A 15,272-nucleotide genomic window follows, 5' to 3' on the forward strand; every position below is an offset into this window, starting at 1 on the left:
AATATACATCCCAAACTCCCTCTAAAACAGAACAGGTTTCGGGTTGATATGTAGTAGTTCATCTTTTCCACCGTCCAGCTGATTTGTTTCCCCTTGGTCGTGTGTATATTTATCAGGACAGACAGACCCAGTTACATATCCCAGTGTACTCTCTCCATCAGCCCTAGTGAGCATTAGGTGGGCAGGGCTAACAGTACACTGGTGTGAGTGGTCCAAGTGCACAATCCTCTCAGAATCTTGCCAGTCTGAGTCTGAATGCTGGTTAGCAAACCACACGTTTCATATTGGCTGGATCACATCGAAAAACACATTTTTTTGGGGGGGAACGCAGAGCAGTAGTGGTTTTGGCGTTGGAATAGAAATGCACGGGTAGAAAGAAACAATTCCTCCTGGGCAACGTGGCTGGTGGATATTTTGATGTCACATGAGTTAATGGCTTCCACTGGTCAAGAGCCCTGGTTAAGCGCAATGGCATTATGAACTCAACCCAGTATCAGGCTGTTTTGGCCAAAAATCTGGTCGCCAGAACTCTGATTGTGTCCAGTGCTAATTCTCCTCAGTAGCTAAGCTGTCATCTCAACTCCCACTAGCTCAGCACTTAACACACACGGACATCAGGAGAAACAAAGCACATGAAACAGCTGCTATATTAATGAAATTATCTTCAAATGTTCATTTATTGATGAAAGAGAGGCTGAACATCGTGTGGAAATGGTGCAGGAACATTTCAGATGCTGATTTTTCTTATCCTCTCGGCCACCTAGTGGCAGCGGCACAAAGGACGTTAATCGCCATCCTCCTAACTGTTATTATTTCTGCTGTTCCGTTGTTTTCCCTACGGAGCCTGAGGCACAATCATTTCTCATTTGATTCAGTTTCACCAGGCAGAGGGGAGCGTAACTCACTGATAAGATCTCCCTAAGACTCAGACAGCTTGTCAGTAATGAGGAGGACTGCTTTGATCCGTCGACAAATAGGTCATTTAACCAGTGTCTGCTTTCTGACAGGAGACACTGTCTCACGTGCACACACTCACAGTCGCATGCGCGTGCGTGGGCCCGCACACAAACACACACACACACATACATACAGCCTGGAAGTTAAGCAGGGAATGAGAAAGTGAGACAAAGCAAGACAAGGTAAAGATTGAAGGAGGAACTGCTGATTATTTGCAACCTTTATAATATTACCCAGTGAAGGGCTGTGAGTGTGTGAGCATGTCTAACACACACACACACACACACATACACACACACAATACAGTTAAATCAAATGACTGTGAGGTTTTTGGCAGTGTCCCTCAGCGTTACACTGATTTGGCGTGAATGGCGTGGGAGGGAAAGGTAATTGGCTGAAATGGCTATGGAGACATGCGTTCAGCTGATTCTCCCCAAGCAGGAGCCCCTGTTGGAAAGCGGGCGGGAAATCAGGGGGGCGGGAAGAACCGCAGGGGAAAAAAAATTAAGGAGCACTATCACTTCCTAACTGGGAAGGATTTATGCGCCACTGCCAAGGCCAGTTGGATGAAGTAATTTCATTTTTCATGCATGGTTTCTGTCCCCATAGTAACCCTCTGAGATGAAGAGGAGGTAGAGATGGTTTAGCGGTGGAGTGTGTAATCGCTCCATGCGCCGGGTTGCACTGGAACAGCAAAAGATGTTAGTGCTGTTTTCCATCCTCCCGCCCCGTCTGGGTGCTCTGGCTAAATGAGCGGGGAGGACAGCGAAGGGGGAGGGGCAGTTCAACCCCGCGGCTGGTTATGACCCTTGATGTTGTTTTGGTTCTTGTTGTTTTGAGGGCGGATTGCCTTTGATGTGCAAGTAGGCCGTGCGTGGGGGAAAAACAGCTTGCTAATTACGTTAGCCGCGAGCTTCCCAGTGCTTTTCCCGCCATGGGGCGGGGCATGGTGATATGGACCTCTGCCCCAGCACCCCCCCACCCCCGATTTTGCGCGGCTGAGCCCGTCTGACATAGCCAATCCGTACTGCAGCTGGTCCGAAAGGGACCGGGCATCGTCGTGGGCGACCGCATTCACACAGCCTATTGACAGTGGTGAGCGGAGGAGGGATGACAATGAGGATGATGACAGGTTGTTATCGTTAAGAGCAGTCTGGATGACACCTGTCTGATACACTGCAGCATGTCCCAGTCCCGCCTCGGCCCCTTGTTAGTCTCAGGCTATTCTCTCACCGGCCACGATCGCGGTGTGTCAAAAGTACTGCCAAATTGGTGCTGTGAGTGCTGAAAGATGGAGACAACTTTGGGGGGAGTCTTACTCTTTAGGAACATTCATAGCTTTCTCCCGGAACAGTCATTGATAGGAGGCGAAGTGCTGGATAGGTGTGTGTGTGTGTGTGTGTGTGGCATGCTGTGAAAGCCGAACTAGCTCTCTTTCCTCTAATGGAAAGAGGTTGGAGGGCTAGCCAGGACCTTATTTTAGAGCTAAATTGAAAGGCTCCCTCAAATGAAGCCCAATTACTCTGTACTTCAGTCCAAATCACATGCTGTGCTGTACACTTAATGCACTTAATAGCTCTTTTGCTCTTGAAGGTTGCGGATGCGCGTGTGTGTGAATATGTGTTTGTGTGCGAGCGTGTGTGAATGTGTTTGTGTGCGTGTGTGTGTGTGTGCTCCTATGTTTGTGTGATGACGTGCGCGGGGTCTTCACGAGTGTGCTCCGTCGGCTAATCTCTTCGAGTTTCATCTTTGTTTTTCTCAAAATGTGTTTATTCTTAATTTGCTAGCTGTCTCTTCCCTAATTACATTTTCATTTTCTTATTTGAATGTCATTGTCATTTTTTTTTATTTCCGTTATTTTCGCTCGAGTTGTGGCAACGTTCTATGCACAACTTAGAAACTCCAACTGTCAAGTAGAAGAAAAATGCTCCTTGCAAATGTATGTTGATTTTTTTTTTCCCGTCCCCTGAAAGAAAGAGAAGTATTGAATTTCCCGTTTGAAGTACTCCAGTTGTGCCAAAGAGAATGTTCTGCACGACTCTGTAGCACTAATGAAATTCACCACTATAGCTGGAAGTGCCGAACTATGATGGATGTGTGCGTGTGCGTGCGTGCGTGTTGTTGTGAGTGTGTGTGCGCACGCGCCTCTGCATGTGTGTGTGGGTGGGTGTTTTTGCGAATGTGTGTAATTGTCTGTTTTTGTAAGTGTTTGTGTTTTGTTCGATGAATATACAATATGTGCTGATTGTCCCTTGGCTAAGGTCCACAGTGTCATTGGTCTCTTAGTCTTTACATGTAGTTCTGGCACAAACACCTGACCAATCACACCAGTGGATTCGCTGTGCTCTGCTTCATCATCATTTCCCTCTGAGGCCGTGTTATTTCTTCATTCATTTTACTCATCCCATGAAAGGCCCATTTGACAGAGTTCCAACTAACTTCCCCACTGTGTTTGATTGCAGATCCGTTCAGACCAGGATCGGAATATTTCCATTCGGTACAGCATCACGGGGGTGGGGGCTGACCAGCCCCCCAACGAGGTGTTCAGTATCGACCCTGTCGCCGGGAAAATGTTTGTCACCAAACCCCTGGACCGAGAGAGGAGATCCTCTTACCATGTAGGTCTCACACACACGCGCACACACGTACACAGACGCACGCACACCCACGCACACACGCACACGCACACGCACGCACTCACACACACACACACACGGACGCTTGCTCTCTTACACACTCACACACACACCTGTGTAATGAGCTGGTGACAGGCTGGCTAGTTCTCTAGATGGAGTATTGATTGAGAAACTGAAGAGGGAGGTGTGTTTGTCACAACCACGACATTTAACAAGTATCAACGCTCACCCTACAGACCGTGAGAACAGCTCTACCACAGCGGCAGACTTACTCGACACTCAGACAGATACACACACACACACACACACACACACACACACACACACACACACACACACACACACACACACACACACACTGAACAATGTTGACAGGTTAGTTTCCACCTCAGTTGGCTTTATGTTAAAATGTATTTTTCCATCTTACCACGAATACATCTTCAGTACATGAACACCGACTAATTATTACCATTGATCCAGCACCGAGATAGCTACTGTAGGAAGTATGTTTGTTGGTTTCATTACACAGCTACATCTCCCTCCCATCGCTCTCTTCTCTCTCTTTGTTGTTCCGCTCTGTCTCTCGTGGCCATCTCTTTCTCTTCACCTCTTTTTTCTCTCTCTCTCTCTCTCTCTCTGCTTTCCCTCTGTTTGTCATGCTTTGTCTGTTTGATAGCCTAACCTTTGTCTAAGTTACATCCCGGGAGTATTCATTATGGATGGGGTGATTTGTTAGGGACGGCCGGTCTTGGTGATGCCAGTCCCAGTCCAGTAGGAGGAGAACAGTGGACTCCAGCGTTCCACTAGTAAGATGGGGGGAGGGACAGGAAGTCCAGACTCTAATAATCTGAACAGTGGGAGACTAGGTGCACAGTGGCTGTAGTAGCCACCCCCTTTGTATGTTAGACCACGAGACATGAAACCAACTTAGCTTTGTTTCCGGGAAACATATGGTTCGGTCAAAGTTATCTTTCATCTTCTGAATAATACCCTTGAAGAGGGGTTATACTTCCTCCCAAATGACTTTGCAGCCTTGGTCGTCGTCTGAGGAATAGAACAATCCCAAACTTTCTTATCTCCAGAGTAAGCCCGCTCCCGTTCATAGGGGAGCGGGGCACTGAAGCAGATGTGTGCTGGAGAAGGAAGAAACCAGTGTTGCGGGTCTTCTGTTATCTCCACTTGCTCTTCCCCGGGCACGCTGGTGTGTCACATGTCGAGGCCCGTTTCCTCTGTCGTCCCCAGTGCCTTTTAAAGATGTTAACTTGAATTGGGACCCAGTATCACATGTTGGCTGTTTTAAACAGCGATGTTAATCTCTGATTTGAGGCGTTATTGAATGTGGGTGTTGGCCCGCGTGGCGCAGCACAGGGAAGAGATAAGTTCTCTCAGACTCTAAGCCCGCAGTGTAACACGGCACCACGGAATGCACAGGTTTCGGGTCTAGGACCCGATCAGACAAATCAGAGGAAAAGTCAAAGCCAAATGAACCTTCGGGAGACCCAGAGAAGCAATTTTAGGAAGGTGCCGAGAGGCGAGTGGAGGGGGACGGTACGAGATTGGAGAGGATCTTCACCTCTCTCAGAGGTGGGAAGTGGATGAAGCCTCCTGCCGATCCCATTTCCTGTCATAAGGCCGCAACCCTGGCGGCCAAAGGCTTTTTATTAGCTGGCTGTCACGGCAACGTCTGGGTTGAGATCTTTTCGACGCAAAGAGCTACACAACTCAGGATTATCATTGTCCACAATGATAACACCAAAGGGGGACTTTGTTTTTTAAGGATCTTGGTTGAATGAATGTCCTTGTCATAGACACCAGGCATTTACAAAGTCATACTAATTGGCTAAAAGGGGGTGCTGTGTGGGGCCTGACCTGTTTACAGTTCCCTTATTCACCACCCCCTTTCCTCTTTAATATTCACCACTTTTCCTCTAATTTCTCTGTCTTTCCAGTCCTCTCCTCCTCCCCTCCGCATTCCTCTATTTTGTATTTGAAGGTTAAACACTAAGAATCAGAAAGGCTAGAGGGGTCTTACTATGTGCGCTCCATGTCTAGCCTGAAGCACTGGGATATTCATGTTATCCAGATTCCTGGGGTCCATCTCAAACATCATATAGTTTCTGAAGATTTCCCATTTCCCACAGTCTATAGGGATATTATATAATGAATCCTTGTCACGGATTTAAAAAATTGTAGCAAGGTTGAATAGAGGTACGTAACTCCCTGTTGTTTTATTTTTCCTTCCCCGGGGAGGGACGAGGGGGCAGTAGAAATAAAGCAAATGTTTATTGAGTCTTATCATATCCTTTAAAACCTAGCAATATCACCAACTGTTTTCTCCTGCCATGTTCTTTATCAAAACATTCAGCTTTTTTCGATTTTCTGACGAGGGAACGGACATCTGACAGTGCTTTTATAGCCTGTATGGATTTCTTTATTAATTCCATGTCCATACTTTATGTGAAATCCTAGATTTGGCGGTTGATCTAGGATAGGATACAGCTGAAATGCAGTTCCCATGGACTCATGGACTAATGTTGGCTAGGGGTTCAGAGATGTTGGGATTCCTCCTGAAATAAACCCAACACAGACTGTTGGACCAAGAACCGAGAACACCAAGAGAATAAGGAAAGGAAAATAGCATGTTTAAGCAAAGCCAGCTCTTTAAAAAAGAGCAGCGTTTGTTGTTTTTTTTACTTTGAAGAAACCATTCCCGAGGATTATGTGTTGGAGATAAAAATGCTAGGCCAAAATTGTATACTGTGTGAAATGTATCTCCCAGAACTTTACATTTAAATGTAATCCTATTTGTTGCTTTGTTGGTACAGCATATAATATTGGTTCTGGGTGCCAGTTGAGCTGTACCTTTTTATCAAATCAAATGTTATTTGGCGCATGTTTGATGAACAACTGTTGTTGTCTACAGTAACATTGAAATGCATCTTACATCCCCCTTTCCAACAATGCAGAGTTAAAAAAAGCTAGAAATTGGAATAGACCAAGAAATATAGTAATAAGACAAGGAATATGTACATAACGAATAACAAATAACAATAGCCAATGAAAATACTTTGATTATATATGGGGAGTACCAGTACAGAGTCAAATTGGTGTTTGTTTATTTCTAGGTGATGTGTGTGTGTGTGTTTGTGTGTCATCATGCTACTGCAGACCCATTGGGGACCAAAAGCCCTCAAATGGAAAGTAAAACATAAAACATTAGACTTTAAAGGGACCTTTTTGCCGGTCCCCATGAGGTAAATGTATATTTTCAGCTTAGGCATTAGGTTTGGGGCAGGACTCGACAATAACGATGGCCCTGGGCCAGTAAAAAGTCAAGTCGGAACTAATAAAACTAGCAAGCCACTGTCACCGATCTGGCCAGTGCAAAACAAATCGCCATTGAAAAAAAGAATAATTGCATTTTAAACTCGACATCCTCCAGTTGCTTCGTAAATCCGGCACACGCACAATTATCTACCTTACGGCTCTGCCTGCACTCTTGGCCAGTCAAGACTTGGGCAGTGATGTGACGCGTGGCTGTCTGCTATTATTTTCAATAAAACATTTAAAAAATGTGTGCAAGTCACTCAAGTGAAGAAGGCAGCGAAGTATAACTACGAACTCAAACGAAAGCTAAGATTTTACTTTTTCGACTTCGATGTAACTCAGATGCACTGTGTCGTCTGCCGTAAGTTCCCAGGTAGAGCGTTCAGATGTGGATCTTTTTACAAAGGCACTGACAATTTTCACAAATAGTCCCTGACCTGCCTTTCCAAAATCAAACAGCACCTGGTCTCCATGACAACCAAGCGGGTGGCTGACAATCTGTCTTCAGGGCCCTTGACTGTATTGGTCAGGAATTTACGTGCAGATGCCCATTGGGTGATTGCACGACCTATAACAACCACATACCTAGTAACTGACCAGCCGGTCGCCTTGTTCCCGTGGATGAATGAGTTAGTGTTTTGTTGACAGTTAACTTTTTATAAATGTTTATAATTAGAGATGTGACGAAAGAAATATACAAATATTTGTTATGTTTTATATATCCAGAATGCACTTCATAAAGTATTAAACATGTTAAGTAAAAAAAGATTTTGGTTATATGTTGTAACACTGATATATTACAACTTTTGGAAGGAGAGACAGTAAAAATTATTTTGGGGCCAGTAAGATTCAGGGCCAGAGGCAATTTTTGCCAGGCCGCGTAAGCGGAGCCAGCCCTGAAGAGCGAATGTCTCTGACCGACTGACTGACTGATTACTCTTGTTAAATAGCATAGTGGTTAGAAACACGGGCCCCGGAACAACAGGTCCCACGTTTGACTCCTTTAACAGTCAAAACACTTTATCCCTGAGGTTCAGGACAGACAAAAACTATGCTAGCTACAACCCTATGTAGCTACATAATAGGAAGCCTAAAATAAAATGGATATTAGGATTTGTTCAGGATAGACAAACACTTCACTGGCTACCCGATTCTGTCATCTTTTCACTTGACAAAAAGTCAGTTATCATCACCTATACATACTCTATCAATGTCATTCACAAATGGCTAATTAGCTGTTAAAATGACCAGTGGCAAAATATACTTTTTTCAGGATAGACAAAAACTTCGCTGGCAACAACCTTCAGTAGCTACGTTATAGGAAGCCTAAAATAAAACTGTTTACTGTTATATTGTGACTATTTCTGGTGGATTTTAAAGTTATGTTTTAGGATTTCTTCAGGATTGACAAAAACTTTGCTGGCTACAAGATTCTCTTGTCTTTTCACTTGACGAAAAAAGTCAGTTAATGTCACCTGTATTGATATAGTAGTTATTGTATCAATGTCATTCACGAATGGCTAATAAGCTGTTAAAACAGCCAGTGGCTCAAGCCATACAGTTCATAGATACTATTTGTGGTGGAGGTAAACTTAATAAGAAATGTTACTCAATTTAACACAATGGTTAATGGTGTTTAACAAAATATTCAAACTCGCAGTGATGGTAATGCCTGACAAAATTATATAATGTCAAGTGGCTGACACCCGGGAAATCTACAGTTCTGTGGTGTAGTGGTTAACGACACAGCCTTTCATGTGGGCGACCCAGGTTTGATTCTCAAGAGGGCACCCACGATTAACACATTTCATTGTGGGCCGGCAGAACTAGATTTGCCTGGTTTCTTGTTTTAACATTGAGCCCTGTTTAGGGTAAAACTTACAATTGGGTTTAGTGTTAGAATTGGGGCTACTTTTATCTTTAGGCAAACATGCTATGTCGTTGACATTAAGGTTAGGGTTGAGAAACTTTGATTATTTGTTTTCTGGTCCCCACAAGGATGGAAATACAAGGATGTGTGTGTGTGTGTGTGTCTTTGTGTGCAGCATCAGTATGCATGCCACCTGCACTCCCCGTCCATCTGACAGAGCTTGAAAGAATCTGCAAGAAAGAATGGGAGAAACTGGCCAAATCTAAGTGTACATACCCAAGAAGACCCAGAGCTGTGATCAGTGCCAAAGGAGCTTTTACAAAATACTGAATAAAGAATCTGAATACTTGGTCACATGTAAAAGTATGTACACTTCCTAGAAGGTTATCTTTTTCCTACATATTTCGAACCATGGATACTGAGCTTCATTCTAACCACATTAATTGATAAAGGTAACCCACTGGAACAAATCACGCAAAATAAATTGAACTAAAACCATTTATGTAATTTAAATCAACTGAAATCCAATTTCATTGTGCAGTAAAACTAACAATAAAAAACAATAACACCCCTAGCTTCAGCTTTTTTTTCTCCCCATGTTGTAGCTATGCTTTTTTGTGTTGGATCACTGTCCTGTTGGATCACTGTCCTGTTGAATCACTGTCCTGTTGGATCACTGTCCTGTTGGATCACTGTCCTATTGGATCACTGTCCTGTTGAATCACTGTCCTGTTGGATCACTGTCCTATTGGATCACTGTCCTTGGATCACTGTCCTGTTGCAAGATCCATGTTTAGTTCACTTCCAGCTTTCTGACAGATTTCCTCCCCTTTTCCTTTATGAATGATCTGGTACAATAACAATGACTTCATGGTTGACTCAATAATGGTGAGTTGGCCAGGACCTCAGGCAGCAAAGCAGCCTCAAACCATAATGTCACCACCTTCCCCCTTTCTAGTTTGCGTGAGGTTCTACTGTTTAAGGGCAGTGTTGGTGACAACCTACTCAGCCTTCAAATCATCTGTCCAGAGCCCATTGTTCAATTCATTTTGTCTTTAACTCCGGTGTCCTTTACTTTACATCTCCATGTCTCCAAATAAGTCAAAATGAAAACAACCTACGCTTATGAGTGTTTGTGTTGTATTCATCCAAGGGTTTTTGCAGACAGGAGACCATGCAGGTAGTGTTGTGGAAAAATTCCCTAGAACTCAGGAGTTTGTGAATTCAATAGTATACTTTATTGAGGTCATAAAGCTGTGCTGGTCTGCCGAGCAACCATCCCATGTTGGTCTGCAGAACAAAGCCTTAGACACACATTTTTATACAGTATACAATGATATTAGGCCCTCCCATTATGCTAATTTCTGGGGGGTCCTTCGCTAATTTTCCACCGTTTGTTCACAACCCTCTGGGATCCGCCCCCAAGCCATTTTTCATTGTTGTACAGCATATTCTCAGAAGTCAATGATTCTTTGATCTCAGCGCTCAGGGCTCATTTTCCCAAGGGATTCAAGGACAAGCCACAGGTCCTTCTGTCATCCACATTAAATATATTGTTTCTCATTAGTCACAAGAGTACAGTAAAGAGAAAGACAGGGCACAGCTGTTGACCTTCACACAGAGAAATCCAAACTGTGTACCTTAATGTTCATCTTTCTTAACAATTAAATGTGGAAGAATCAAAGACAATTAGACTGTTTAGAAAAATTATAATATGAGACCTTAGGCTCAAGTGACCTTAACACCCAATTGATATACAAGTGATCACATGAAACATTCACATATACCAGATTTTCTGAAAACCTCTAGAACAGTCTGAAATGCCAATGAAGAATCATTTTGCAGTCCGTTTATCAGCTTTTTGGGCTTTGTTAGTATATGCTGTACCAGGCCTTGTTGGTTCTAGACTTGATGGCCGGGTACCGCTTGCTGTTCTTCTATAGAGAACAGTCTATGACTTTGGCTAGCTGGAGTTGTGGGTTCTTTTCAGGGCCTTCCTCTGATAGCACCTGGTGTAGAGGTCCTCGATGGCCTACCACAGTAATCAAAATTATAATTTGAACAATGTTGAGCATGTTTATTCCAACATAACTGACCCTTTTCCTCTCTCCTCTCTTCAGCTGCGTGCCCATGCGGTCAACATGAACGGCGAACGAGTGGAGAGCCCCATAGACCTGTACATCTATGTCATAGATATGAACGACAATCGGCCAGAGTTCAAGAACCAAGTCTACAACGGATCCGTGGACGAGGGTTCTAAGCCAGGTGAAGGGGCGGGGCAGGGGGACGGGGAGGGGGAAGGGGCGGGGCAGGGGGACGGGGAGGGGGAAGGGGCGGGGCAGGGGGAAGGGGAGGGGGATTGGGGATATAGTTGGCCGGATGGATTACTGCTTCTTTCACACCGACGTGGACGGAGAAATAGTAGTAGAAAGGAGATCAATCACATTGCAAAGAACAGCAAGCTTTCCAGCAGCCTTTTCATATTCCTCCACTGTTCAGTTTTTGGAGAAAAAAAATGAAGCCTAAAGGGAATTATATTCTGGGATTTTGCGTTCATTTTTTTCATAGATTCATTTTGTTTCACATTCCAGTTGATTTTGCCCCGAGGCATTTCTTCAGATGGAGGGCTTGTGTCCTGCAGTGGGCTCATTTAGCCGGCTCCGGGGCTGGTCTGCATGGTCGTAAAGCTGCGGATGGAATGGTTGGATAGGATATGGGGGATTAAAAGTAACAGCTGTATCTCTAGTCCCTCTGACTCGTGTTAAGTGTTCCTTAACATTGGAGGAATCAGGGAGATGAACACTGTCTTTATGTGTGTGTGTGTGTGTGGGGGGGGGTGTGTGTGTGTGGGTGTGTGTGTGTGTGCATGTGTTAAAACGAAAGACCAAGTCTGATGAGCCGGGTCTTATTGCGCTAGGATTGAGGGGAAATCCAAAGAGGTGTCCAGGTGCTAGCTGCCCTTTCTTTTCCTCATTAACTATTTATTTCTATCTCTCCATTTTCCTCCTCTAAAGCAGATCACACACCTCAACACACGGACGCACACATACACACTCCGATTCCCAAAACCTGGGAGGTAGCAATCATGACGTGCAGACGAACAATAATCGTTAAAAAAAGCACTTTTGGGATGTAGAGCTCCAATGGTTTCAATGGGAAGCCAATTACAGAGTTGAATTCATTTTCAAATTAAAGAGTCATTTAGGGGCTTTAATCCTGTCAGGCACAGAGTAGGACGCCTGTACAAAGGGTCCACATTAAGCCCCCTGAGAACGACGTTTAATGAAATTACCCAGGCGATGCCTGACACAGCGTCTCTTTTTCCTCCTCTCTCTCGACAGAGGGAGATGGGTGGAAGGTTGATATTCTCCTCAGTTGGAACCGATCCAAAGTCGGCTCCTCTCTGTTTGTCATCTATACCTCACTGTGTTCCTTGTGTCTTTAGTTTCCTCTCTCCATTGGAATTCTCTCCTCTGCCCCATTGACTAATGTTGCTTTGAAATGTAATGGAGTTTGAAATGGGGGCCGTGGCTAGAATTATCTCCGGACGGAGTCTGTCATTGTGGTGATATAACAACCTCTGGTAATTGGGAGGCAATGGAAACTTATCATGAAGAGGACAGGGAGTTAGAGAGTGAGACAGACAGACAGACAGAGAAGGACGGACAGAGACATAAAGACAGATTTACAGACTGACTAACGGACCGACAGAGTGAAAGATAGGCAGATATGTGCGAATGATGGGACTGTTAAAATGGAGAGAGAGGAGTTTCAACAAGGACAAAATGAATGAGGGACCTGTGTGTGTGTGTGTGTGTGTGTGTGAGCCCCCTGGCTGACAGTTGGCTCTTCCTCCTCAGGTTCGTTTGTGATGCACCTGGCGGCCTTTGATAACGACGACAACACCACAGCCAATGGGATGGTGCGCTACCGGATCCTTTCCCAGACTCCCCACAGCCCCATCCCCAACATGTTCACCATCAACAGTGAGACGGGGGACATCGTCACCGTGGCAGCAGGCCTCGACCGGGAGGTGAGTAACCATGGGGACGCCACTCTGACCGAACCTCCCCAAAAGGTGTTTATTTCCATATCAGCGGAGGGAAAACTCCGCCCACAAAAGAATAAGTGAGCCGTCGTGTGAAATGAAGCTTTGTAGCTCTGTAGACTGCTCACACTACATTTGTCAACTGGAAGAGAAGAGGTCTGTCTTTGGATGTTAAAGGTGTGGCACGAGTGTTCGTCTCGGGGTGGGGGGGGCGGGGGGGTGATCTCACGCATGCGTGCGCAACGCAGTATTCCATGCTTTCTCTCCGAGGTCACGCTGTTTATGGAGCTGTCACCTTCTGACAACTTCCTGCCGTCTTTATTTACCATGACACAGGGTGTTCCCGTGACAACGCCATCAACGCTGAGAAGGGAATCTCTGCGCTGCATCGCCAGGCCACCTGTCTCCGCTGACAGACCTATTAACTACACGCCGATGGAGCCTTTAGCTGTGTGCGTTTGCAGGCACGCGCGCGTGTTTGTGTGTGTGTGTGAGATAACAACCTTGACACCTGTCAAAGACACGCAAACACACAGACACGCACACGGAAGTACGCAGTGGAGAGATCGAGAGGAAGAAGATTATTGGCCACCAAGAAGACAGAAAAGAACGATAATAGAAAGTAGAAAAAGACCAAGAAGTAATGAACAGGTCAGGGAGAGGTCAGTGCAGAAGACTTGGAAGAGAGAGAGATGGAGAAAGAAAATAGAAAATGATAGACTGAGAGAAACATTTTAGCTTATTGTTCCACCTCTCTGTTATCTGGACACACACACACATTCACACATTGACTAGCTCCCACAGAGATACACAAAATACTGTCTTTCTTTTTGCACACAAACACACACACAATCTCTCTGTTGACGGACACAATTGTACGCGCTTCTGAAAGTTTTCTCCACGGGTCCCGTGGAGAACAGATAAGAAAGCCCTTACCCTTGCAGAACTCCGAGTGCATAAATACATAAACAGAAATATTTAACGTACCAGGAGGTTGACAGACAGAGAGACAGAAAGAGGCTTTACCGTTGCTCCAGCCCGGTTTTCAGTTGGGCTACGGTCCCTGAAGGTCTCAGTGTCTGCCTCTCCTCCAGAGAGCCGAGCTTAAAGAGGAGTTTTCTCTAAGAAGCCAGATGTCTAGGTGCGCTCGGTCGCCTCTATACGTCCGTCTTGCCACATGCCTGCCTTTCAACGCGTCCCCCACTCCCTCACCCCGCCTCAGCATTCTGTTTCCCTTGGCTCCCTCCTGTTTTGGAATGCAAGGCTCGGTGACAGCGGCCCTGTGTAGAGAGAGGTAGAGCCGGTCGGTACGCTGCGCTAACACGTAGAGGGGGGAGTAGTTAGCGGCACGTCGTGGTTTAGACAGGTTCCGAGGTGATCCCCGTAGTTTGCAAGTTGTCTAATTAATTAAATGTCCTTTAATGGCCTGAATGATGAATGACAAATGGGGGGGGGGGGGCGTACTCGCTGTAGAGACTCGCTGATGGGATTGACAGGCTGCTAAACAAAAATATACAAGTGTGTATGTGTGTGTGTGTGTGTGGTGATGCGGGGTCGAGAGGCTGCTGCAGAGCAAGCAGCGCTGAGCTGTCTAATCCTTTGGATGTGACTCGCAGTCTAATTGGTGTATTTACTCAGTAATTAGCAGGTGACTGAGACGCTGGCGGTGTAATTGGGAATCCCAGGAAAGAGACACACTACTCCAACAGTTCCTGTCTGTCTGCCTGTAATCTGTCTGTCTGTCTACCTGCCTATGCCTGTTTTTCTATATCTCTGTCTGTCTGTCTTCCTGCCTATGCCTGTTTTTCTATATCTCTGTCCGTCTGCCTGTTAATCTGTCTGTCTGTCTACCTGCCTATGCCTGTTTTTCTATATCTCTGTCTGTCTGTCTACCTGCCTATGCCTGTTTTTCTATATCTCTGTCTGTCTGTCTACCTGCCTATGCCTGTTTTTCTATATCTCTGTCTGTCTGTCTACCTGCCTATGCCTGTTTTTCTATATCTCTGTCTTTCTGTTTGTCTCTCTGTCTGCATGTCTGTATGTCTTTGTATCTGTCTGCCTGCATATCTGTCTTTCTACCTTTTCGCCGGCCTGTCTACCTTTCTGTTTTTCTGTCTGCCTTTCTATATCTGTCTGTCTGCGTGTCTTTCCATCTGTCTGTCCCCCTGCCATGCCTGCCTGCAACCAGTGATGGACAGAGACAGGTTGGGATGCAAACACACAAGGCTACCTAAAAGCATCCTCCCTGTCGGTCCAGTTGGTAGAACCACTGTGTTTTAAGAACTCTAGCCGTAGCAATGCAATCTAAGATGAATGGCTTGGTTTCAGCACCACAGATAGCTCCCCAGAGGGTCTCAGTCATGCCCCAGGTTCCTGGGAATACACAGAATAGGACCAGGGACAGCTCCCCAGAGGGTCTCAGTTATGTCCCAGG

The 15,272-nt window shown here is 45.4% G+C and overlaps 1 protein-coding gene across 1 annotated transcript in view; it reads left to right on the plus strand.

The window, feature by feature from the left end:
* LOC105025739 (cadherin-4) overlaps positions 1 to 15,272 on the plus strand; it is a 300,440-nt gene that overhangs the window by 245,391 nt on the left and 39,777 nt on the right. Inside the window, 3 exon segments of the mRNA XM_010896667.5 lie at positions 3,420 to 3,575; positions 10,911 to 11,055; positions 12,651 to 12,823. Coding sequence (XP_010894969.3) covers positions 3,420 to 3,575; positions 10,911 to 11,055; positions 12,651 to 12,823 — 474 coding nt within the window.

The sequence above is a fragment of the Esox lucius genome, chromosome 12 (genome assembly GCF_011004845.1).
Source record: "Esox lucius isolate fEsoLuc1 chromosome 12, fEsoLuc1.pri, whole genome shotgun sequence".
Lineage (NCBI taxonomy): Eukaryota > Metazoa > Chordata > Actinopteri > Esociformes > Esocidae > Esox > Esox lucius.